Source organism: Diplotaxodon limnothrissa, linkage group LG7 (assembly GCF_057381915.1).
Source record: "Diplotaxodon limnothrissa isolate DT_005_m linkage group LG7, D_limnothrissa_male_GT1.1, whole genome shotgun sequence".
In the NCBI taxonomy this organism is placed as follows: domain Eukaryota; kingdom Metazoa; phylum Chordata; class Actinopteri; order Cichliformes; family Cichlidae; genus Diplotaxodon; species Diplotaxodon limnothrissa.
In genome coordinates this window covers 35,820,378-35,844,704 of record NC_140602.1, presented here as the reverse complement: position 1 = coordinate 35,844,704, position 24,327 = coordinate 35,820,378, and the positions used below count along the sequence as shown (strand labels likewise).

The 24,327-nt window shown below is 40.2% G+C and overlaps 1 protein-coding gene across 2 annotated transcripts in view; it reads right to left on the bottom strand.

The window, feature by feature from the left end:
- cacna1bb (calcium channel, voltage-dependent, N type, alpha 1B subunit, b) overlaps nt 1–24,327 on the bottom strand; it is a 232,754-nt gene that overhangs the window by 139,845 nt on the left and 68,582 nt on the right. For both annotated transcript variants that reach the window (XM_085359644.1, XM_085359642.1), the window contains exon 6: nt 4,233–4,324. In XM_085359644.1, coding sequence (XP_085215770.1) covers nt 4,233–4,324 — 92 coding nt within the window. The remainder of the gene's footprint in view (nt 1–4,232; nt 4,325–24,327) is intronic.

Sequence of the window (24,327 nt, the reverse complement as noted above, 5' to 3'; positions counted from 1 at the left end):
GCTACTTTGAAGTTTGTTTTTCGCGCTACTTGTACGGCACTGTGTTGCCTGGCGGATGGACATGTGACCAACATACCACTCTTGAACCCCGATACTGTGTGTCTGATCACATGCCCTTCCGCCAGGCAACAGCGGAACAAACAAAACAAATCTTACGATATGACAAAAATCATGGACAATCCAGAGAAAAGCCGCACCTGACTAAAAGCCGCAGGGTTCAAAGCTGGTGCAAAAAGTAGCGGCTTATAGCCCGACAATTACGGTAGTTTATTTTAGCTTGTGAGATCATAGAAAAGTTTTAAGATACTGTTCTAAAGAAAAAAAAAAACACTTCAAAGCATACAAAAGAATAGCATTTGCTATTGCTATTGCTATAAGATTTTGGAGCACAGTGTCTACATATTATGAGTACCGGTGATGTCATACAAATGAAACTTTTTGTTTCAAAGTTTGGAAATATGTGAGCTTAAAACAGTTGTTTCTCTTTTTAAAGGACGGTGCTGATGCTGTCTTTGTTGAAGAGGCTTTGGCTGAGGAGGTGATGAAGATTTACCTGCTGCAGAATCAAGACAGGTCAGGCGAACCTACTGATGTGGGTATTGTTATTGAAGGCGTTACTGTTCTGGGCAAACTTGGGAATCTGAGCAAAGCCTGTTGCTATCTTTTGGGACTGTGCTATGCTCTGGATCTGAAATACCCCAAGAATTTCAAATGCACATTTGAAGCATTTCGAAAAGTGTTCATGGAGCTGGATCCAGGAAACCTTTCTGTCAAGGTTCAAAGACTGAAAAATGACCTCTGTTCATTGTAGACAAAATTTCACAGGGCTGTTCTTAAAGTGTTAGACTTGTTAAGTGACATGTAATGCTCATCAAAAGGTTCAGTTGCGACATTACATTGTTTTGACATTCCTGTTCATAAATAATGTTTGTACCATAAACTGTGTTTTTGTATTAACTTTCCAGATTCACATTAAGGTGTAAATGGGAGAGTATCATTATGGATGTTTTTTGGTCACTCTTTAGTTATAATCTTCCCAATTTTTTGGAATCAAAATAAGATGTTCAAAAACTATGTCACAGTGCAAATGGTTTTTTTTTTCAGGATTTATATCTTTTTGGGATCTTAATTTTATTTTTGTCATTTGACCTTTTCTGAAAAGGTAAAGCACTGCGTTCACTTGAGCCACTTTTATTCTTTGTATGGCAGGTACATTTTTCTTGTTGTTAGCATCAATATGCCAGTTTTACAGAGTTTTATCAAGCATGCCAATTTGGATGCAATTTTATTATATAAGGCTGTTGTGACTGAAATTTTATCCAAGTTTTATCCACTGAATGTAGAACAGATTTCAGCTCACTGTGTTCAGAGAAGGAATCTGCTAAATGTGTGATTCACAAAAAAGCTGTTTAAAATAAATCATTGTGAACAATGTTGAATTGACGTGGTTCTTTTTTCCTGTGTGTGTGTGTGTGTGTGTGTGTGTGTGTGTGTGTGTGTGTGTGTATAAATAAAATAAACACTTAATTGTAATTAACGTTTTTGCTTAAATTAACTTAAAAATATTAAGTAAATTGCACCATTATTTAAAAACAAATAATTGTAATGGTGTAGGTTAAATGTGCCAAGCATTTCAGCATTTCCTAATTAATATTTGATGTAGTTTGAACTTTTGGTTACTGTTGTTTTAACTTAGATTTTCAATTGTATTTACTCAATTTTGTATGTTACTGTAACATCTTTAATTGTTCATAACAACTTATTCCATTTTAGTTGGATTTACTCAATTAATAAGGTGTATTTAAGAGATGTGATTGTTTTTGCATTTACTCATTATTTTTGAGTGTAAAAGTGTTGCACCAAAATATTTAAGTAATTATCAGTTTTAGTTCTTAGAGTGTAGACGTGTGTAACAAAGTTACAGTCACAGTTAAAACTGACAAATAATGACAAAATAACCTACTTGCAGTCGGTAAAATAAGTATTTATGATAAAATGTATAAATAAATTAAATATAAATTTGAATAAAAGCAACATGCTGTATATCATATAATTGCTTTTGCTTGGAAAATTAAGTATTCATAAGAAGAAAATGGTCAGGAACTAAGCCAACTTTCCAAGAAGAATTGGATCTCGGCTGCTTTAGCATTTGCATTTACTGGTTGCATTACATTTATCACATTGCTTTTAATTAACTGCTATCTTGCTTTATGTTACCCATTCGTTCACTACATTTAGCTACTACTTAATTTAACATGTGTTTATTTAAGATAAGATAAGATAAGATAAGACTTTATTGATCCCACGACGGGGAAATTTTTGCATTACCTCAGCTCAGGTACAGATATCAGAAGGAAATACAAAAATACAAATAAGTACAACCAATGAAAAAAAGTAAGATAATACACTATATACAACGGTAGCATGCAGTCTGAAGTGTAAAGGCTGAACAGGAAAGGTGAGAGAATCGTGCCCTGTGGTGCCCCCGTGCTGTAGATTACCACCTCAGACACACAGTCATGGAGCCTCACATTCTGTGGTCTGTCGGTAAGGTAGTCGATGGTCCATGCAGTCAGCTGTTTTCTTACTGTGGCTCCCTCCAGCTTCCCTCTCCGTAGTGCAGGTTGGATGGTGTTGAAAGCACTGGAGAAGTCAAAAAACATGATCCTCACAGTGCTCCCCGCCTGCTCTAGGTGAGGGATAGGTGTAACAGGTAGATGACAGCGTCTTCCACCCCAATTCCAGAACAGTAGGCGATCTGCAGGGGGTCCATCGCTGAGTCCACCAGTGGCCGAAGGTGGTGCAGGATGAGCCTTTCCATTGTCTTCATCAGATGAGAAGTCAACGCAACAGGCCTGAAGTGGTTGGGCTTCTTGGGGTGTGCGATTTTTGGCACCAGAACCACACAGGAAGTCTTCCACAGTTCAGGAACCCTCTCCAGGCTCAGGTTGAAGATGTACAGGGCCACCTGACAGAGCTGGTCTGCACAGTCCCTGAGCAGTCTGGAGCAGATTCCATCCGGACCTGCTGCCTTCCTTGCCTTCATCCTCTTGAGCTGACTACTCACCTAATCAGCTGTGAAGTAGATGTGAGGCTGGGCTGGAGTGGGGGGTGGGGCTGGCTCTGTTGTGGGTAGATGTGTGGACAGGGGTGAAGCAGGGTTGTGGTGAGAGGAGAGCTCAGGTGACAATGGCAAACACTGTACCTTCTTGGTAGGCACAGTGTTCTCAACACAGAAATTAATGTAGTCCGTGATGCAGTGGGTGAGGGCGTCGATGCCCTCACCCTCTCCTCTTACCACTCTCCATTGCATTCTGGTCCGCTCTAACCAGTTGAAAGCCATCCAGAGTTATGACAGAGTCCGGCGTGTGGTCCGTGAGCCATGTCTCAGTGAACAGGAGGAGGCTGCTCTGCTTGTACTCCCACAGCAGTCTGGTTAGCGCAATTAGCTCTTCCATCTTGTTGGGTAAAGATCTTACATTACCCATGAGAATGGATGGAATGCTTGGTTTGTACCGTCTCCTTATTTCCCAGTACTTCACTCCAGCCCTGCCCTCCTCCGACGCCGTAATTCCTTGGAATCTTGGGTCGCTCCTCTGGGAGTACTTTCCTGTTGCCCAGTGCTAGTAGCTGTTCCCTACTGTAAACAATGGGGTGGCTTACAGATTCTCCAGAAATGGTGGTAAAAAGTCCCAAAAAGAGTAGAAGACATGCTACTACTCTCATGAAAATTTGTGGGTCCATGTCCCGTTGCACAACAAATAAAAGATGACCAAGAGTGTCGGGTAAAAAAGCTTAAAACACAAGAAAAAAAGAAAGGAAAGAAAAAAGCTGGGAGCTGAGGAAACAGGCTGCCTACTGTGGCGCCATCGTGTCACATTGGTCACCAATTTTAACTATTCATCTTGGGCTAACCTTTATGTTTTTTCAAGTTGTATTTATCGTTAACTTCATCTATCACTCTCTACTTCTAAATGTAATGGCTACAGCAGAGTATTAGGCCCACATTAAGAAAAAAATATATATTATTGATAATTTTGAGATTAAAATCGAAATTTCTAGGTCAAAGTGAAATATCTATTTTGGGAAAAAAGTTTAAATGTTGAGATTACAGTTGTTGTATCAAGACAAACTGCCATGGTTGGCATCACATTTTGACTGTTTTCACAAAATAGACTTTAATCTTGAAAGTTCAGCTTTACTGATCTAAAACGCTACCTATATAAACTTACTGGGGATTCCTGACACCAGCTTCAGGGGTCTCAGCACTCTCACCGCTCGTAGCGTTCTCAGGTCAAAGTCTGAACCCACCGTGGCCAAGATTCTGTATGCAGATGCAAACAAAGACAAGAAATAAGCCCATTAAAAGTCAGAAATACATAAATGTATGCTTTTATCTACAAGGAATATACTCTAGAAAAGCTTAGTGAATTTTTTCGTGTGTGTGTGTGTGTGTGTGTGTGTGTGTGTGTGTGTGTGTGTGTGTGTGTGCGCGCGCGCATCCTTGCTAGTGAACCACAGCTGCCAGCCCTCATTACAAGCTGTACACAGAACGAAAGACCTAAGTGCTCCAGTGAAACACACACATAAGAAACACATGCTGTAGGCTAAAGAGAGAGCACGAGTGAGTGTGAGAGAGAGAGGAAGATGAAAATAAGAATTACTGTAAAAACATATATGTGAATGTGAACAAAGATATTCCTTTACATTTCCCACTTTGGACTGGTTCTCATAATAGTAGCATTTTATACAACGTGCCTCACTCACACACATACACGCTTTTGTACCAACGTACCAAAGAGCAACTTGGCGTTCAGTATCTTGCCCAAGAATTCGATGGCACACAGATTAGAGCAGCCAGGGATTGCACCACCAACATTTCAATTAGTATATGACCTGCTCTACATTATGAAATACAGCCACCCCATAAAAATACCTTGCTAGACTTTATTTGTCACTGAGTGCAGGACAGGCACCAAGATGAAGTAGACAGTTGCATGTTACCATCCACCTATGAATATGTTGCCATCTTTTTTTCTCTTTGTGTATATGTCTTCAATATAATATTTTGGGGAGACTGGCAGGTTGGTATTAGTCTAGCAGTGCAAACTTCAAGTAAAAATGAAAGTAACTACTGAGCGAAAGGCAATTATCTCGATATCTGACATGTTTCCATTCAGTTGTTCAATGTGGGACTTTTTTTTCAACACTAACCATACAAAAAATCTTCCTCTGTGACAGATACACTACAATGTGCCCCATTTAACTTTGAAATGAAACCCACACGTTTGCTTTGTTCATAAGAAAGAGTTATTTTTAACCACATTTGAGAATAATTAATATTTTTAACATCCCAAATGGGTGTGTTTTTTAAGTCTCTCAGTTAAGTACTGTTGGGAGCCACAGAGCAGCCCCAAAAACCTCAAGAGTGCAATAGCTTTTATGTTGAAGGCAGAATATACTCACGACTGAGGAAATCTTCTTCATGTAAGTGTGCAACATACTCACACACACACGCACACACCTACACACACACACCTACACACACACACACACACACACACACACACACACACACACACACACAGAAAGTGAGAGAGAGTAGCAGACAAGAAGAAAGGTCATTTATCACTCCCTGGCAGTGTTGGGACTAACGCGTTATTAAGTAACGCGTTACAGTAACTACGTTATTATTGTGGTAACGAGCACGGTAACTAGTTATTATGCCAAAATCAGGAACGCGTTAGTCGTTACTGGGATTTAGATAGGGTCGTTACTCGTTACTTCGTGTGGTGGCTATCGCGGAGCTTCCACAGATTAAGTAACATTAGCAAGTGGTGGAGGCCAGCAGGTGGATGAAGGAAAAGGGACGCAGAAGGAAAAGAGACCCGAGGCGGCCGCCGGTCCAAGTGTGAACTGAACTTCAGGTAAGAAGTTATGACCTGCAGTCTCTCTGGGTCAGATATAAACCAAGTTTAGGTGGAGTTTATTTTCGTTATTCTGACTTTTTCCGTACTGCGTGCTAGCTAGCATGATGGAGTTTCTATACAGCTGGGTGGTGCTATGAAGTTAAGATGTTGAACTTTATTTTGTTCATAAGTTATTAGAGTTGCCAACCGTCCCGTCTGGTATTCAGAGAAAATATTACGCGTTTCTTATTGAGGTGAAAAGGAACAGTTTGTCCCGTAATTCAGCTACAATGAAAAAGACACAAAGCTGGAGTTATTCTGTGTCTTTGCTGCACAGCTGCCTCTTCTTCTCTCATCCTCCCCCCTCCCTCTCCCGTTTCTACTTCAATCATGAAACTGATCAATGATCAGCTGATCGGCTCTCTTGTTTATTTATCGCTCACTTTGCGCCGAAAGAGGAAACCAGCGGATGTCGCGCTAAACAACAGCAGCACGTTTAAGCTTGATCAGCTGTTGTTAGAATTTATTTATTATTAATTTCTAGTATCAGCTGATGTTTGCTGGAGCCACAGCTGTAAAGCTGCTGGTCATGATGTCGGTTTGGTTATCTGGTGAGAGGGAAACATGAGGATGAAACCAGGAGATGTCCTTACTGGATCATCAGAGCTGAACAGGTGATGGAGAAACAGGTTTACCTTTTAGGTGACATGAATGAGTTGAAGAGAAGTTATGAACTGTTTCTGAGAGACAAATAACACCAGGATCCTTTTCTAAGTAGCTGACAGCTGGTAACTGTGCAGGGGCGGGTCTAGCAAAGTGTGGCCAGGGGGGCAGGTAGGGCATTAACAGGGAGAGGGGGGCACAAAGAAATACTTTTCTTTCTTCTCATTTAAAATGTCTAGCTTTTAAAAAATAATTATCTGAATCTTACAACAAACAATTGATAGATTGATGCATATATACCATCAAAAGAGTGTACATCACTATCACAACAGTGTTTATTTTCATTCAAAGGCTTTATGATTTTTCCTAGTCAAAATGCCCGGGACGATTTTCTGTCCCAATCCAACCATGTATGCAGCTCATCTGCAGTCTGGTGTTACCTACATCTTCCTATTCAGAAGGCAGAATTTCTGAGTTCTGAGTACAATCGAAAGCACCACGACTGCAGTTTTTGTGTTGGATGTAAAAGGCGCACATGACGCTGTGACGTAGGCTAGAATCATGGCAGCAGTCAATGACGGTCCAGGCGTGGGATTTCTCTCGTGGAAATATGCACATTATCTTTTCTTTTCTATTGGTAGGTGGCACAGTGCACTTGTGGCAAGTAAGCAAGCTAGAAGACTGGCAAAGTTATGGAAGCAACACATTAACAAGAGAATTCTGAGTAAAACCAAAGATACTTTCCCTAGTAACTAGTTACTTTGAAAGTAATGAGTAACTTGAAGTAACTGAGTTACTTTTGAGAGACGTAACTAGTAATGTAACTAAGTTACTATTTTAAAGTAACTTACCCAACACTGCTCCCTGGTTACCCGTTGGCATGATAACAAATAAGGCAAATCTATGCTTTATGATATTCGCGTTATGGGTCAAAATCAGTCTGCTGGGATAAAGGTGACTGTCCTAGCGCTGTAGTATAGAATATATTATTTCATTTAAAAGGGCCATTTTATGATAAATTACAACTATTTCTCATTATCGGACTCTATCTGTGTAGCTTTGCATGATTCACAGCTCAAAATAATTCGAGTTTGCCTTATACTGGGTTTTAGTGCAGATTCAGCCAATTCAGGCCAACTTTCACCTAATTGATTACCCTTTGCAACCAAAAGGTTTGAACAACAGGTGGGTGGGGCTTCTCTTGTGTGCCTGAGATTATAATATTATGAAGCTCTGCTGTTATTGAGGCCATACTGAGCCAAAAGTAGACAAAACACTCTAAAATTGAGTGTTTAAAGCAGGGGTCTCAAACTTGTAGCCTGGGGGGCTATTGCGGCCCACGCCCACGTAACCCCTACTTGATGTGAAGAAGTGGCCCATGAAGTTACTTTTTTTGTTAGGGAGGATTTGTTTGTTGCTGCGTGCAATGTTAAAATAAGTTCTTTAAAAAGCAAAACATTACGAGCAATATGAGCAGAAAGCACAAACACGTTGAGGGATTGGCTGTGTTTCTTCAGTGAGAGACTTATTTGTAAGGAAAACAATTTTCACTAGCAGTCAAAAACGAATGTGTACACTTATGTTTGCATTTTTATTTTGTTAAAAAGGAATAAAATTATAGCATGTCTGGCCAGAAAGAGAGTCCCAATTTGTTTATTTGGTAGTTCACCAAAAGGCTTCAGATAGTTTGCAGTTTTGTCTTGTTATATAAGATCTGAAATTTTAAAAAACAAACACAACTCTACTTTTTGGAAATATTTGTGGGTGTTTTCTTGTTTGTTTTTTTCATACTACCTGAACACTAAAGTGGCCCTCTAATGTGATGACAGTGCCAGCAGTGGTCCATAGCTCATTTAGGTTTGAGACACCTGGTTTAAAGAGTTTTTGGCTTACAGGAAGTACTTTTGTCCTTGTTTAATATGAGCGCCCACCAATGTAGCCGTATATATGACAGAAAATAAGGAAGGGCATAGTAGTAATAGCACATTTTACGAACAGGCTTTGTTCAAATTCTATGCCTGGGACGTATTCACAAATATTATCATTTACTTTTTCATATGCGGTACATTTTATTTCTCATACTATAATTTCATCTTTCAGTTTCTTTTTTTTAAGTGACAAAAAAGGAAGCACAAAGTGAGAGATCACAGTTGAGGGATGAGTTAAAGATAACACAGTGGTGAGGACTGTGTAGGAATAGTGTAGCAAAAGCTTCTAAACACAACACAACAGGAACAGCCACACAACAGCGCATGCATTCATAAATGTACTCGCACTTCTCTTAAGAAATAAGCACGCACACAAATCCTGTTTATTTCCGTTGTACTAACACATCAACGTACAGTACTCATGCCCAGGCGCCCTAGGCCTAAAGTTGACATAAATCTATTTGAATTTCAAATTAAAGGCTTCCAGGTTGAAAAAAACAACCTTATTTTGTCCAGATTTGGATGGTGTAACTAGTTTCTTCTGTGGCCCTCGGTATCCACTGTGCTCGCCATCTTAAAAAGCTTCAAAGTCTGAAATATTTCTTCCTTATCTAGTGGAAGAAGATGAAATGCATTGTGTAAGCCCTTACAGCCACCCAAATAAGTAAAGGCCTAAAAAGCCATATATATGTGTAAGAGTTGCTAATATTATGATTTGATATCAGATCAGTTGTTAGATGTTATGTGTGGTCCAATGGCTGTAACAATATATAATGGGGTAGTCCAAAAACAGAAACATACAGTGCACACGCTGTAACATAATCCTGACTCTGACAGCTCAGATTTCTCTTGCAACTCGTTCTAGTTCTTCAGTTTTCAGCACTTTACTGAAGTCAGAATCATCTTTAGTCAACTCCCATTGCACTAATGACTGTCACACATCAAAGAGGAAGCCCAGGTGGAACAGTGTTTAGACCTAGATAAGATCAGGTTTTTAACTGTGACAAAAGAGGATTAAAATCCCACGTCTGAGCCGGGAAACAAGGATAACATTTAAATGAAGAAACAACCAAGGAGCGATTTACAGCAGCTGGTAATACATCTAAAAGCAGAGTCGACCCTAAGTTATGTATTAATACATTTTAATTTCCTGTGTGTTTAATGATAAACCAAAAGTTTCTTGACATTTGTTTGTAGTTTAAAATACTCCACAACAGGCCTCTCCGTGACTCCTACTACACCTAGCACTACCATTGCTGCGTGGTAACTACAAGCTCTGAAACCTGAAATGCTCTTTCATAACACCCAGAACCTCCAAGGGAAATGCTTGTCATTCACCCAACTGCAGAGAAAATATCAAGGCAAGGATTCCCAGACACTAATGTTCGCTTTCTTTGGTATTAACAGTCATAAATCTGAACTTCCACAGCCACTTACAGAGCTGCGTATGGACAAATGTATGCTCATTTATCCATTCATATTCTTAGTCACCTATCCAATTTAGGTTTGCAGAAGGAGAGAAGTGGGGTACACCTAGAACATGTCACTAGTCCACATCTCCACTAAAGTAAGAGAATGATGCTTCTCCCTGACTGCACGCGAAAGAGTTATACCTTTTTATAAAGTACAAGAGTTGATTTTTGCTGATTTTCAGCAATAATTTAAGGTTGGAAGTGCTACTGAGCACAATCTGCACATGCAAGAATTGTTTATTCAGCATATGTCACTGTGACCTGGAGAAATCATAGACTGTATAGAAGATGGGTGTAGTCTGTGTGTTATCACCAGCTGGTTAGCGTTACCCTCGAGCTAACTGTTTCTCCTGTCACTGTCGTGATGTTTTGATTCTGGATGTAATGAGTTAGAGCTGGATCTAAGTGCAGGCTCAGTAGCAGTTTTCTAATTGAGTCGCCCCCTCCTGGGAATTACAAAGCATGCACGTTGCACACTTTTCAGACCTGGAAGCTTCCTCTTTCCTACTGTCTATGAGAGCAACAGAATAAAAGGGCCTATGAAAACATGAATCACCCTCTGTGCTATTTCTTTTTTTAATCACAGTCAATACTTCACTTTGGTCTGTTGCAAACAGGTGTGTGTATGTGGGTGCACATTTCTTGTGAAGGATCTATCTGATGATTGTGTAGACAGACGGTCGGGCAGGGAGCAGGTTGACAAAGAAGAGTTTTAATATCACTTTATCATTTCCACAATATATCCATGCCGGCGCCAGACACCAGCACAGGATATGCAGAAGGTGATGCTATCGTCTGTCAGTCGCTTACACAGCGATATGCCACTTTCCTCCCTATTGTTAGACAGACGTACAAAAGTATGTTCATGCAGGAGCAGACTGATAAAGAAAAAAAAAAGGACATGAGCATGAAAAAGCACAGAATACAAGAAGATTTCTACATAACTGCATACATTCAGATGAACCCAATAAAGGTTCACTTCCTGTTTAGTTCATCAAATATACAGATGTGATTCAGCCTTTATGATTGGATTATGAATAGCACAGGAACTACTTCAACACTGAAGAAACAATGGCAGAAAAAATAGATAAGAGTGATTCATGCTGCCCATCAAAATCCGCAGAATGAAACTTTGCTTCATTTAGCTGTCCATTATTTTTTGTTCTAAATGCAAAAAAAAGAAAAAAAAAAGAAAAGAAAGGAAACTGTGTTATTGACAATCAAGTTCCCATCCTGATTAATTGACATGCTTTCAGAAGTGACTTAAACTTCCCTCCACACAGGGCGATGGCCAGACTTTCATAACCAAGAATGGAAAAGTGAAGTGGCTAATGATGAACATGGATGACGTTACTAGCAAAAAAAAAGAAATTCCTAACACTGCATTAAATGTTAATTATAAGAGCTTACCCAAATATAAGATCTAGAACTTATGTAATGTGAAAAATGCTCCTCAGAGTGACACAGTTGGCATCCATATATGCAACTCTATTGAGGTTTTAAGCCTTTTTTTTGTTCATTGCTGTGGTTTCACCGCAGCTACTTTCAGCATCTTCTGATTAAAGAGTGAAGCGTCTGAAGTACTTGAAGCAGACACCGTCACCAGCACTGTGTCTTATGCACATGTTAGTGCTTTTTATGTACTATAGCGTTTGTGGATCTATTGAAAACAAGCACAATTGTAATCTAGGGCTGAGTTGAATATTTGTGCTCTCTGTAATAAACTCTGTTTGTGTTTTCAAAGTGGAAAGATTTTTTCCCCCAAGGCTACAAAGAATATTCAATATGAAGTCTGGAAGGGAAACACAGAGAACATTCGTGGATGTAGTGAAGTGGGAGATGGTTGGTGTGACAGGGGAAGACACTAGGGATAGGGTGACATTGGAGCAGATAGTCCTCTGTGGCAAACCCTATATGGAAGAACCAAAACAACAAGAAGATAAAATGTGCATTTTACCAATGTTTATGTCTTCTTCTCTAAGTCACAGGCATTAAACTGTTACAACTTCGCTACTGAGATTATGATATGTCACATTATATTGATGCTCAAAGTTTAAAAAACAACTAAAGCCAAAACCAAGATTTTTTTAGATTTAGATTGTCACACTTGGACTGATATGATTACATCAACATGTCTCTCTGCAACCCTGGTATGAATGAGTGAAAGAAAATGTATGCTGGCTGGACATTTCATGTGGATATCTTTTGTAATTATGAAGTTATGGAGGCTCAAAAATGCTGGATAATAAAAATCAACTGATTCTCAGGGCGTCACGTGGAAGGCATGGTTGATTTTTTCATGCAGTGATCAACATATAGTATCAACTCCTCACTGCTCAATTGTATGTGTGTTGCATTTGTAGTGATGAGCTTGTAGCATAGATGCCAAACTGTTTTTTGATCCCTTAATAAATCAGTCATTTGGGTTGTCTAAGGAACTAAAGAACAATAAGCACAACTTGGCATTTTTCTTTGAGATTTGGTGGAGATCAAAGTAGTAGAATTACAGTCCTCAAGTGGATGAAGGTGTTGGTTTGACCCAGTATCAAAGGAGCTTTTTACATTCTCTTGTATGTACATTACCCCCGTTAGCAGCTCTAAAACACCTCTGAAGTTCAATCATTACCGTTTTAATAACAGAAGCAAATTTACGTTTCAAAATGTGTAGCTATTCCTTTAAGGAAAGATACAAAAAACACAGAGGAGGACTCAGAACGATGCAGCTGAGAAAAAGAAGTGGGGGGAAAAAATGGAGAAAGGCAGATTCCTGTGAGGCTGACTGATGTAGTTTAATTACTGCGACCCTGCCCAGCTGGGCGCCGGGGGCTGTGATTGAGTTTTTCACACATGCCGGTAAGAAGAGACGGAGCTCTCTGAGGATAGACAAGAGAACATGGTGCTGACAACCTGACTGAATAACTGCTGCCTGTCTGTGCGAGCAATACCAGCTGGTCACTGACTGTCTGCCTCACAGCCTGTCTCTCTGTTTGCTTCTCTGCCTCACAAGAAGCAAACAGTGAATCTTTTCCATGCAATGCCTGCTCGTTAGCGTGTGGCTGTATTCTCCTGGGTTAACGCATTAATCTTTACCGCAGTGCTACCACTGTGGGCAGTTCATATGGCCTCTGCGCATGGCCTTCAAAGCTTTCAGTACTAAAGAGATTCACAATAGTTTTAGCTCCTGTGGCAGGCATCTCCCTCTCCACTCAATATTGCAGGAAAGATGTAGATTGGTGTACTTTTTTTGTGGCTTACTGCATCTGTGAGGTGAATGAGGGCAGCATGTTTTCAGAGCTCTGGTGGGAGGAGCCATAGATGTTGATCAAAATGGCACTCTGAACTGAGCCACAACTTTGCACTGGCACAGGAAAGGAAAAAAGCTTTTTAAAACTTATTTTGGGGCAATTTTCAAGCAGTTTTTATTAGAAATACTACAAAGGCAAGTTTTATGTCCTTGTGACCATTGAAACTGATGCGCTCTCCAATTTCACTCAGTCAGGAACTTCAAAAATAACTGCCTGCAGGCAGTAGCGGTTTTAGATACGGGCGACACGGGCGGTTGCCGGGGCGGCATCGTGGTGGAGAGTGGCATCACGGGCATCGGCAAAAAAAAAATGCTCGTACTCATGCTGCCCCGACGTCAGCCAGCGCATACTGGGAATGGTACAGGCACCGATCGGTTTTCTATCGCCCATTTGCTGGGAGTAAGGGCGCCTTCCGTTTGCGAGGTGCGCCTGCTGCTTGCGGCGCAGAGAGGAGAGGGCGGGGCGGCGGGGGATTCTCTGGCTGGCTGGAGCAGCATCTAATAACCAACTCGCCAAATAAAACAAAATAAAAACAAAACAACAAACACGAAAACACCAGACATTATAATACAGACTTATAATTTGCACCGATGTTTTTTCGGAATTCTGTACGCGAAAAGTGAGCGCGAGAGCCCTCGGTGCGCCTGCTCGCTGCTGAAGTCAAAGTAAACTTTATTGTCATCTCCGCTACATACAGTCCAGTATACAGAGAGACGAGACGACGAGGCTCCAGTTACAGCAGTGCAAGGAAACAAACAATATATATAACAAGAGTAAGAAAATAAATATACAGTTTAGGACTCGGGGTAAAGGGATCAATAACAATTTAAAATTTACAGTTTGATGATTTAAAGTCTCACACAATCCGTCAAAAGGGGAGGGGGGCAGCTGCTTCCAAATCACATTTCATTTATAAATCCAAGCCCATTATGTATTCATGATTTGAATCCTGGGTTGTGTGAAATCCCAGAAATACACCCTAGACAAAGTGAATCTGTGAACTAAGGTGTAGGTCTATCAGGTTAAGTTGTGGCGATCCTCGAGTTGGGGGATTTGTGTTCATACTGGCGTGCAAAATTCAAACCAATGGAAGATGGACAAGAAAAGTTCAAAGCCATCAGGTGCTCAGTTTAGAAAAAATAGAAAAGAAGAGGAGGAGAAACGAGCAAAAGATGCAGGTAAGCAGATGTGTGATTGGATAATGGCAGGTCATCCTGAAACAATCAGAATCAGAATACTTTATTAATCCCTAAGGAAATTATGTGGATTACAGTTGCTCCAAGAAGAAATGGTAAAAATAGTAACAGTAACAGACTAAACTCCAAACAATACATTATGTCACAGATTTTAATATTAATTAGTCATTGTCAATTGTTGATTTGTCCTGTTCTCATTGTATGACAAATTATGATGGCTGTTTGGTAGCCGTTTGCATACTATACATACTCTCTCTCTCTTCATGTGTGTGTGTGTGTACAACAGTTTTATGTTAATGTACAGTCCTTAATCTGTTGTGTGTGTGTGTGGGGGGGGGGGGGGGGGGGGCAAGAGGGCTTCGAGGTGACCCGAAGTTGTCGGGTCACCTCCTAAATCGATCATCTTTTACAGGTGTTTTTGTGCCAGAAATGGAGTGTCGACTGAAGACTGAAGATACTGAAACAGGCCTAGCCTGTTCACCCAGGGCGCCAAACAGGCTAGGACCGCCACTGCCTGCAGGCATTGCTAATTGGCTCTGAAGAACTGAGACTTGCTTCAGGCTTGTAAAAAGCCATTCTTTTCTCATTGCTTGGGATAAAACTATACTGATTACTGCACTTGATATAAGTGAACAAAAGCAGAGTATAAACATTAACTCTCAAGGCAGGCGTTGCCAATTTGCAACAGTTAAAAACTAACAACCTGATTACCCCACATACATATTTTATGAGTTTCTTTTACTCAGAAGTACCACTGCAGGACTTGGTTGTGCATTAGCAACTAAAAGTTTAAAATGAGCCTGAGAGGGTTAAGACAGATTAAAATGGTAAGCCTGTGGTTGATCCACAGGATGGGACAGAGGACAGTAGGATCCACAGGTCGCTTGTGTCATGTAGAGGACCAGAAGGGTTTAAGGCAATAGTAGTTCACTGAAATACTCTGGAGAAAGACCATTCAAGGCCATTAATCCCAAATTTAATTTCTCGTGTCAGCATTTATTATCAGGACGTCTTCATTAAGTGTAGGAGTCTCTGGTCTAATCACTAAAGTGCAGTAAGCATCACTCTGCTGTTTGCTTACTCTGATAAGTCAGCGTCTATTTTCCCTTTTTTTCTATGCAGACTTCTGTCAGCATCTGTTGGCTTTACCATCAGACATTGGCAATTAATGATACGTTGTCATGTCTAGTAATGTGGAAATCCATCTTCCCCATTCTAATTAAATGTTTTTTACAGGTGTTTCTCCTTTCATCCCAACTGCCTCCCACTTTTGATTATCTGGTGAACATGCTGTTATTTTTCTCAGTAATAGGACGGCAGTTGTTTAAAAAGATAGTTATTTTTAAAACCTGATGAAGATCAAATCTGTTCTTCCTTGCTGGAATCCAACCAGGTGAATCAGTTTTACATTTGTTGTTGACCAAAATCTCTCTTTCGATCATCTTGGCTTAAGCTCAAATAAGCTGGTCTCAGTCTGTTGGGGCTTTATAACAACAGATAAAAGAAGAGCGCCATTGCTAAAGGAATGCAGCACAGCAATTATTTTGACTCGCTTGTTTTATTTTCATAATGCGAATATAAAATTAGATTAAATTCAAAAGCCCTTATGGGTAGCATCAGGAACCAAATGAAACATGAGGAGCTACCTGCTTCGGTGACCCTGTGTGAATAAGGTAGTAAACAATAGTAGCAGTTTTTAATTTCTAATAGATTAAGTGAAAGTAGCACAAATAATACCAGAGCAATACCTACAAGATGTGGCTTTTAAGATAGACTTGTCTAAATCAAGCCACAATTTTCATGAAACTACAAACCTCGCTCACCATTGCTCTGCTTTATCAGTGACATTATGGCAAGACACTCTATAAAAAGTATCTCTGATATATCTGGTCTATTTCATTACAAGAGTACATGGACGTAATGGCACATGACCCAACATATGATGTAGAAAATGAACCTCATCATTAGCCACAGGCTTATTTCTTGCCAATTAGACCTCGTTTCTAACATCCCATCTAATATGAAACGAGCCACCAATCATGAATCGGCCTACAGAGTGTCACATCCTGTTTGTGAACAAACATGTTTGTGTACGCGTGCGCGTTACTGTGTGCGGTCGACCATATTGCCGTGACGTTATACGATGCGAGTGGACAGCTATGACAGTCAGGAGAGCAAGCATTTCCCACTATGCACATGGGGACAGAAGGGGGTACTCATGAACTCATCGCGGCTGTCAGAGCCACTTGCCATCAAACGAGGCTGCCGTGGTTCTAAATTAACACTGCGTGTATGCGCAAACATGCACGCACACATACACACATGTAGGTTTCCTTCTTATTAGACTCATGAATAAATAAAGGCAGTCAACTAGCACAATAAACTATAGCTGCTGTCCTCAGGCTATAATGTAAATCATGACCATAGGATGAGCTCGAGTCTAAAAAATGCTTCTTCTATACATCATACGTAACTGTTATATATCTCCATCAAGCAGTCATCAGATTCAAATAACATGGACATTTTTTTCTCTAAAGGTGCAAGTTTAGAACTGAATGCTTATTGAATCATAGGGCGTACTTAGTTTTTCATACACTTTTTCTGCATTTTGGCTTGTTTTTTCCTTAAATATACATGCTGTATTAGATTAAGTGTAATATGGCATATGTCGCTGTTCATCTGAAGTTGCATTTGCCTAATTTTAAATCTAAGAATATAAGAAGAATTTTGCAAACACTCCTGTCTTCCCTTGGTTTTGCCACATTTTTCCTGGTGGTCTTTGGTTTTGCTGTTTTTGCCAAGGAAACTCCTAAAATTTGTGTGACCCTGACCCTCAAACTATATATATTATTAGCAATAATTCAAGAACATGCAAAAGTAAAAGTTTAGTGGTTTATCCCTTATGTTACCCAAGTAACATGCAGGCCGGTCAGATGCTCAAACAATTACCTACAATCTTAGCTGTTGCAACGCACATTAAACAGCGAGACTTCAAAAGCATACGGAAATAAACAATGGTGGGACGAGCCATACATGCAACTCTTTGGATGTGAGCTATACAAGGATGGAAAGATTGGCATCGATTCAAGAGTCAGTAACAACCATAGTCAACAAGTGGCAAATGTTTTCATCAAAACTATCTGAGCTGGATAATTTGATGACATTAGTTGTGGGTTGTTGTCGCTGGATAGATGCACCATGATTCCAGTGTGCTTGGACTCTCTACAGAGTGCAACACTGGAAAACTAAAGCCTCTTTCCCACCATTACCTACTCAGATCCGCCTGACTTGACTTGGCTCAGCTTGACTCAGTTTTTTGGGTTCAGGTGGTAGTACCTGGTACCAGGTAATTTTTTAGCACTGGCTCAGCTGGGGTTCCAAGCAAGCAGAGTCAATCTGAAAATATGATATCAACAGACTGCATCCCACTGATTGGTATTTAATGAGTCATAAGAGCGACTCCCTCACAAAAAGCAAAGCTGCCATTTTTGAAACCTGGCAACATGTGAAACAGCTACACAAAATCCAAAACAGTGGTCCCCGAGTCTGACAATCAGCCATAGACCAAAGAGAAGGTATACCATCGCCTCGGCGACCTCCATTGTCGTGCTGTGTTTGTGTTGCATTAAAAAAAAACAAAAAAACATCATGGGACTTTTGGCTGAGTTGCTATAACGACCCCACATACATTGAGGTGGAACTCAATTGTAATGGAAAACAAGCAAAACCAAGTAGAATCAAGCTGAGCTGAGCTGAGTAGGTAATAGTGAGAAAGAAGGACAAAACTACACAATTTACACAGCATAGTGTACACAGTTGCCTCAATGTGTTTTATATTTTAAGGTAAAGACTATGATAACACTGAAAAAATTCCTGTAAGCAGCCACTTGGTGACAGTGAGAAGAAAAAATTCCCTTTAAAAGGAAGAAACCTCCATCAGAACCAGGCTCGGGGAGAGGCAGCCATCTGCCGCGACCAGTTGGGGGAGAGGAGAGGAAGACACAGCTTTATGACTTAACATCTCTTATCAGGAACAAACCAAACACACAAGTGTGGATTTTAAAAATAACAACAGGATTACAAAGCTCTACAGTAAATGTGTGTTCATTTTAGTAGTTGTGGCTCGGGTGGAGGCGTGAGATGCGTTTTTGAGCCAAAGCTTAAAGTCCCACCTGAGTAAACATGAACTCCAGAGCAAAAGGAGAAGGCGCTCCCCCTTTAACCTCCCCTCCTCCTCCACTCTTCTTTTCCTCCTACATCTGAGAGTTGATTAACCCCAGTATTGAAGCCCGAGTTGTCAAATCTTAAACACAGGTTGCTCCCCAGTCTCACGCCAAGATAACTTAAAGTGAAATCAAAACTGAGACTTGTGTGTTTTTGCACACATGGTATCGGTGCTTGAAGTGACAGAAGCAGACAGAAAATGGGGTTAAAGGAAGAAAGGCAAAGAAAGGCTGTTGCAGTAGTTTGCACAGTGTTTGGTTGGGAGTCCCTTTGGCTCAGCTATGTGTCTCTCCTATCCTATTTTCTTTGTCAGTGCTTCATGGCCGCCTCACCTGACGATTAAAGATCGTAGAAAGCAGCACTGCAAAGCCTCGATATGCAATACAATGTTCTTAAGGGAATGAGTGATTTAAATTTTTCTTTGACACATACTACCCACTTAAACATCGCTGCAGACCAATCGCCTCTCTTCACACACACACACACACACACACACAGCAATGTCATAACAAATGTAAGCTGGTTTTCAGATAGATTTTCAGAGACCTGACCCAAAAGGGAACCAATTCAAGAAGAGGCTGACCTTCGCGGACCCAAATAGAGAGATCACGCCAACACTGCTGGCAATATGAGTCACCACCTGTTGATGTGCAGCTGTGGTTAAGCATAGCAGTATATCTTTGATATCCTGCTTTCTAAGTTCACTCTCTGTCAGAAAAAAAAAATCATAAATGATTCTCCAGTGATAGAGAGTCAGCTTTGATCAGCTGAGATTATTACACATTTTGACACAAAGACATGCTCAGGTTGTATTTGACCTCGTTAGACTGAATATAGTTTGGACCAGACCAAGTCAATTCGCTTAGTGGACTTATAAAGACTCCATTTAGGGGATGTGTTATGGTAGGAAGGGGTATGGGTGTCATCCAGAAAAGCAGTGCTAGTGCAATGTGGAGGGTGTAGAGAATAGATCACTTCCCCAATATTTGATAACCAAATGAAGCTGTTACGTGGCGTTTTAACCATTAGTAGCACCATGTTACTAATGTTTTCATCCTTTTATCTGGGTTTAAAGGTTTTGGTCCTCTACACAATGCTTGTACTGCTTGGACCACCTTTTATTTTGATTCAACGAGGCACTGGATTTTGGTCCATACTGACATAACAGCAATACTCTGTGCAGATTTGTCAGTTGCACATTCATGAAGCAAATCGCTGGTTTCACCACATCCCAAAGGTGCTCTGCTAAGATCATTTGAGTGCAGTGAACTAATTTTCGTGTTCAAGATGTCAGTTTGAAACAGTTTGAGCTTTGTGAGAGGGTGTGTTATCCTGCCAGAAGATGGGTAGTGCATGACCACACAATGACCTCAAACAAAGATCCCAGTAGATTAGCAATTTCAGCTGCTCTACCACATATCAAACGTTGTGTGTATTTTTATACAAAATATAACTTCAAAAAACCCATTGCATTTTACTCAGTAGGACTTGAAACTAGCAACTGAGAATATGAGTTTGTTGAGAAAGATTTACTGAGATGAAGAAACAATATGGACAGGTTTCAGTCAGGCTATTGTCAAAACAGACTTCTTTTGGCAGCTAGAGATCTCACTCCTCCATTGAGCATTTTATGAATTCAGTTGTAAGCCATTTTTGCGTTTGGCTTAGCTTCTCAAATCTGGAAACTAGATCTGTCTTTTATTAGTGCCCTATGTTTTACAGCAGGAATTGTAGCAACAAAGGCAAAGAGGCAGAAGATTGCCAGCAAATAAATGATGATATAAATAGTTGAAGTTTTAAAAAGAATAGTTTTATAAGCAGGAAAACATTCAGCATATTTAAAGACCTTCAATACTGTAATGCTTTGATGCTGTGTGTAAACAGAAAAGCCCTCAGCGCACTTTCAGACATGAATTGACAGATTGTAAGCTGCAAAAGCAAAGCATTTTATATCATGTTGATATGTCCATATGTGTGAGCAGATTTTTTACACATTCAGCAGTTACAGAGGAAGATTAGCCTATTATTAATCTCTACAATGTCCTGAGAGAAATATCGGCCACTTAGACTGGTCAATGCCGCACAAAGTTCAGCAGATAGTTACAAGCTGTATCTACTTAAAAACAATGCAATGAGAGCAAACAGTAAAGGTACGCATGAGACAAATAAACCTTCAGCCGAAATTCTCCATGACATTAAAGCTTAGGCGATTTCCATATTCAGGTGAAAGCTTTGTAAAATAGAAACACTGGTAAAATGTATACCAGTTGTGTTTTTGTTGGGTGTGTTTGTCTCTCAGTACAACAAATGGGAGACGAAGGAGATGCTCACAGCTGCAAAAATACAAAGGAGTTTGAAAGATCATTGAAAACAAACAAAAGCATGTTAAACACACCTTGAAGACCTATTTTCTCAGTATGCTGCTGGATTCCAGTGTCACATGTTAATTTAATAAGTCCCGGATCACGTAGTATTAGCACGGGAATGGAACATGGCTTTAGACCCTCTTTACTTTTATGCCTGCTTAAATGGATCAGGGTGTGCTTGCAAAAGTCAATACAGAGTCCAGGTGTTCCAATAAAAGCACCTCAGATCTGATAACCCATCATCACATATCAGCTCCAAACAGGAGACAGATGTGTACCGCAAGAAGAAGAAGAAGAAGAAGGGTAAAAAAGACGCAGGCGTGAGTATGTTGTGCTGTTTTTAAATCTGGCATTCTACAAAGACAAAGGAAACTGCACCCAGACCTTCAACAACTATTCACTACTGTTAGCAGAACATCAACATTTTGGAGCATTTGCAAAGACAGCATGCTAACACAAAGATAGGGAGACAATTCAAATGCTACTGTATATCGATCTATTTATGTTTTTAATCATATTTTATTTACTTTTTGGGGAGTTGGAAGTTCGTCTTGTAATCGGAAGGTTGCCGGTTCGAGCCCCGGCTTGGACAGTCTCGGTCGTTGTGTCCTTGGGCAAGACACTTCACCCGTTGCCTACTGGTGGTGGTCAGAGGGCCCCGTGGCGCCAGTGTCCGGCAGCCTCGCCTCTGTCAGTGCGCCCCAGGGCAGCTGTGGCTGCAATGTAGCTTGCCATCACCAGTGTGTGAATGTGTGTCTGAATGGGTGTGTGAATGGGTGGATGACTGGTTGTGTAAAGCGCTTTGGGGTGCTTAGGGTCTAGAAAAGCACTATACAAATACAGGCCATTTACCATTTACCATTTTTCCTCTTTGCTTTGACATGTGACTTGAAGGAGCTGGAACTCATAATGTGCTTTAGCCACATTTTAAACATGCACACAAGCATTTAGTGAAACTGTCTTTATAGGTTTCCTCTTTCTAAACGTCTACATGTAATTTTATGATTGCACTCATATGCTTTTAGGGGAAATGTGTCTTCAAATGGGCAACGCGCAGTACAAGTGTAACAGGAGTACATTGTTTATGTAATCTTTCCACTGAATAAAGTCAGTATTTTCCAGTAAAGTAGCTGTTGTTAGAGAGGATATTTCCCACAAGGACAGCAAGATGCACTCTGATTTATGTCTATGATTTATGGGATTTATGCCCGTGTCGCTGTCAACTCGAGCCGATTTCTTTCTGGAAAGCTGCACGCACATGAAAGAGCAAGCATTCAATGCATCGACAATTATTCTATATATTTCCCAACTCAAAGTACATCACTTGGATTGAAGCCTGAAGGGTATTGAAATTGGACTTCCATATGAAATAACATTTTCTGTCTGACTCTTCTGTTTCATCTTCATGGGTTTTTTCCAAAGTGCTTACCAAGAAGCTAATAAAGAGCAACACAGAGAAGAGAACAGCGGACTCGAAGAAATAAAGAAACATTAATAACCAGAAAGATTAATATAAGCCAGACAGTAAATATATTGCCTGAAATATTAGAAAGAATTTGTTTATTGCAGGAAGAAGCAGGTCTGCAAGAAATTATCTGTAAATATTGTTTCATTTCTTTTCCAACTGCAACTCTAGACTAACACAAAACTTTTCTTAAAGACTGAGTTTTCCCCTCAAGGTCTCATAGTATCTATCACATATAAACATACAATCATCAGCAACAACATTAACACCACCACTGAGAGCAAAAAAGTGAACGATTATAGTCCAATGCTGGGAAACCGAACGCATCCTCATCCGTGCCATTTTATCAGATTCTGCCTGTTTCTTACTGTTACACCTACCATGGGAACATTGGCTGCCAACAAATAAAAATTTCAGTTCAGAGACCTACAAAGTCCCCGTAAGGAATTTTAACCGGTGCCGTTGGCACAGGCTGGTCACAGTAGATCATGGTTTGCGTCCCATTTGGACCTCTGTTTTTTACACTTTGTTTTGCACTTTTTTTCGCACTTGATGATTTGTTTTGTTTTCACTCACAGTGTAGTTTTGCTTTCAGCTGCTGGTTAAACTTCAGGACTAAAAGTTGCTTGGTCAGGCTGAGGGAGAAGATAAAATATACCCTACACAACGACAATCCTGACACACTACGGCACGTGGGCAGCTTAGACAAAGCTGCCTTACTTGGATTGAGAATGTGCTGTGAATGTGACAGTTAAGGGACTTTGTGAAAGCAGCATCCTCCTCCCAGGAAGACAATAATTCCCAAAAGCATAAAAATTACTGTGATAGGCTTAATAAATCCAACAGAGCTAACACCCTGCCCTTAAATTCCGCTGATACAAATCAAATTGAGCACCTGTGGGATGTACCGAAGTACACGTGATCAAGCTAACAAGCGACCCATAGCCCACAAGGCCAGAGCTAAGTTAGAGAAACTTCTACTGATGAAAAAATGTGTTTTACTCTGTTATTGTCTTGATTCAGCAGTAAACCCAATGCATTTTTTAAGTGGCATCGTTTTCATTATCACTGACTCTGTATATGTGATAAACTATAATTTACACGACAGAGTTTATTACCATTAATATTTGCCCTATTCTTTGAAATAATGCTAATTCAATTAATATATTATAAACAGATTATAAATCACTGCTACAGTTTTTTTTCTGATTGTCCTATCGATTTGTATATATGCAGACCCATTTTTCTGTTTAATTTCTTTCCCTGCCTAATTCTTTTCCCTCCCTTCCCCTGCCCCAGAGGCAGTTTCATCATTTCAGTAATTATCATCTGCCTCAGCAAAACATCACTGACCAGGATGCTTAAATTCCACAATACCCCCTCGCATTACAGCCAAAAGCATTAGCTGAAATACCCATAATGTGAATGTTGGTTTGTTTTGAACACCTCTCGCCATTTTAACCACCTCAGTGTGAACCCACTGCCCTTTATTTTTTTATGTCCTTGTTGTCACAGATTTTTGTGTTGCTGGTGAAAAGAAACTCTGAGCCTGTCGACATGCTAACAGCCAGGCTGTCATTCACAGGACTCTAATCAGTGGGGAGAGATCTGTCGTTCTTGGAAGAAAGACTCCCTAATGTGCAGCCACCACTTGCTGAATTTGGATCGCTGTCAGAATCTGTCAGAAACAGATTCCCCGTCTCTCATTCCTTGCAAACATACACTAGATGACAGCACTGCAGAAAAAAAAACTGCATCACATCATAAAACAAATATATTTTTTACTCACATCTGTCAGG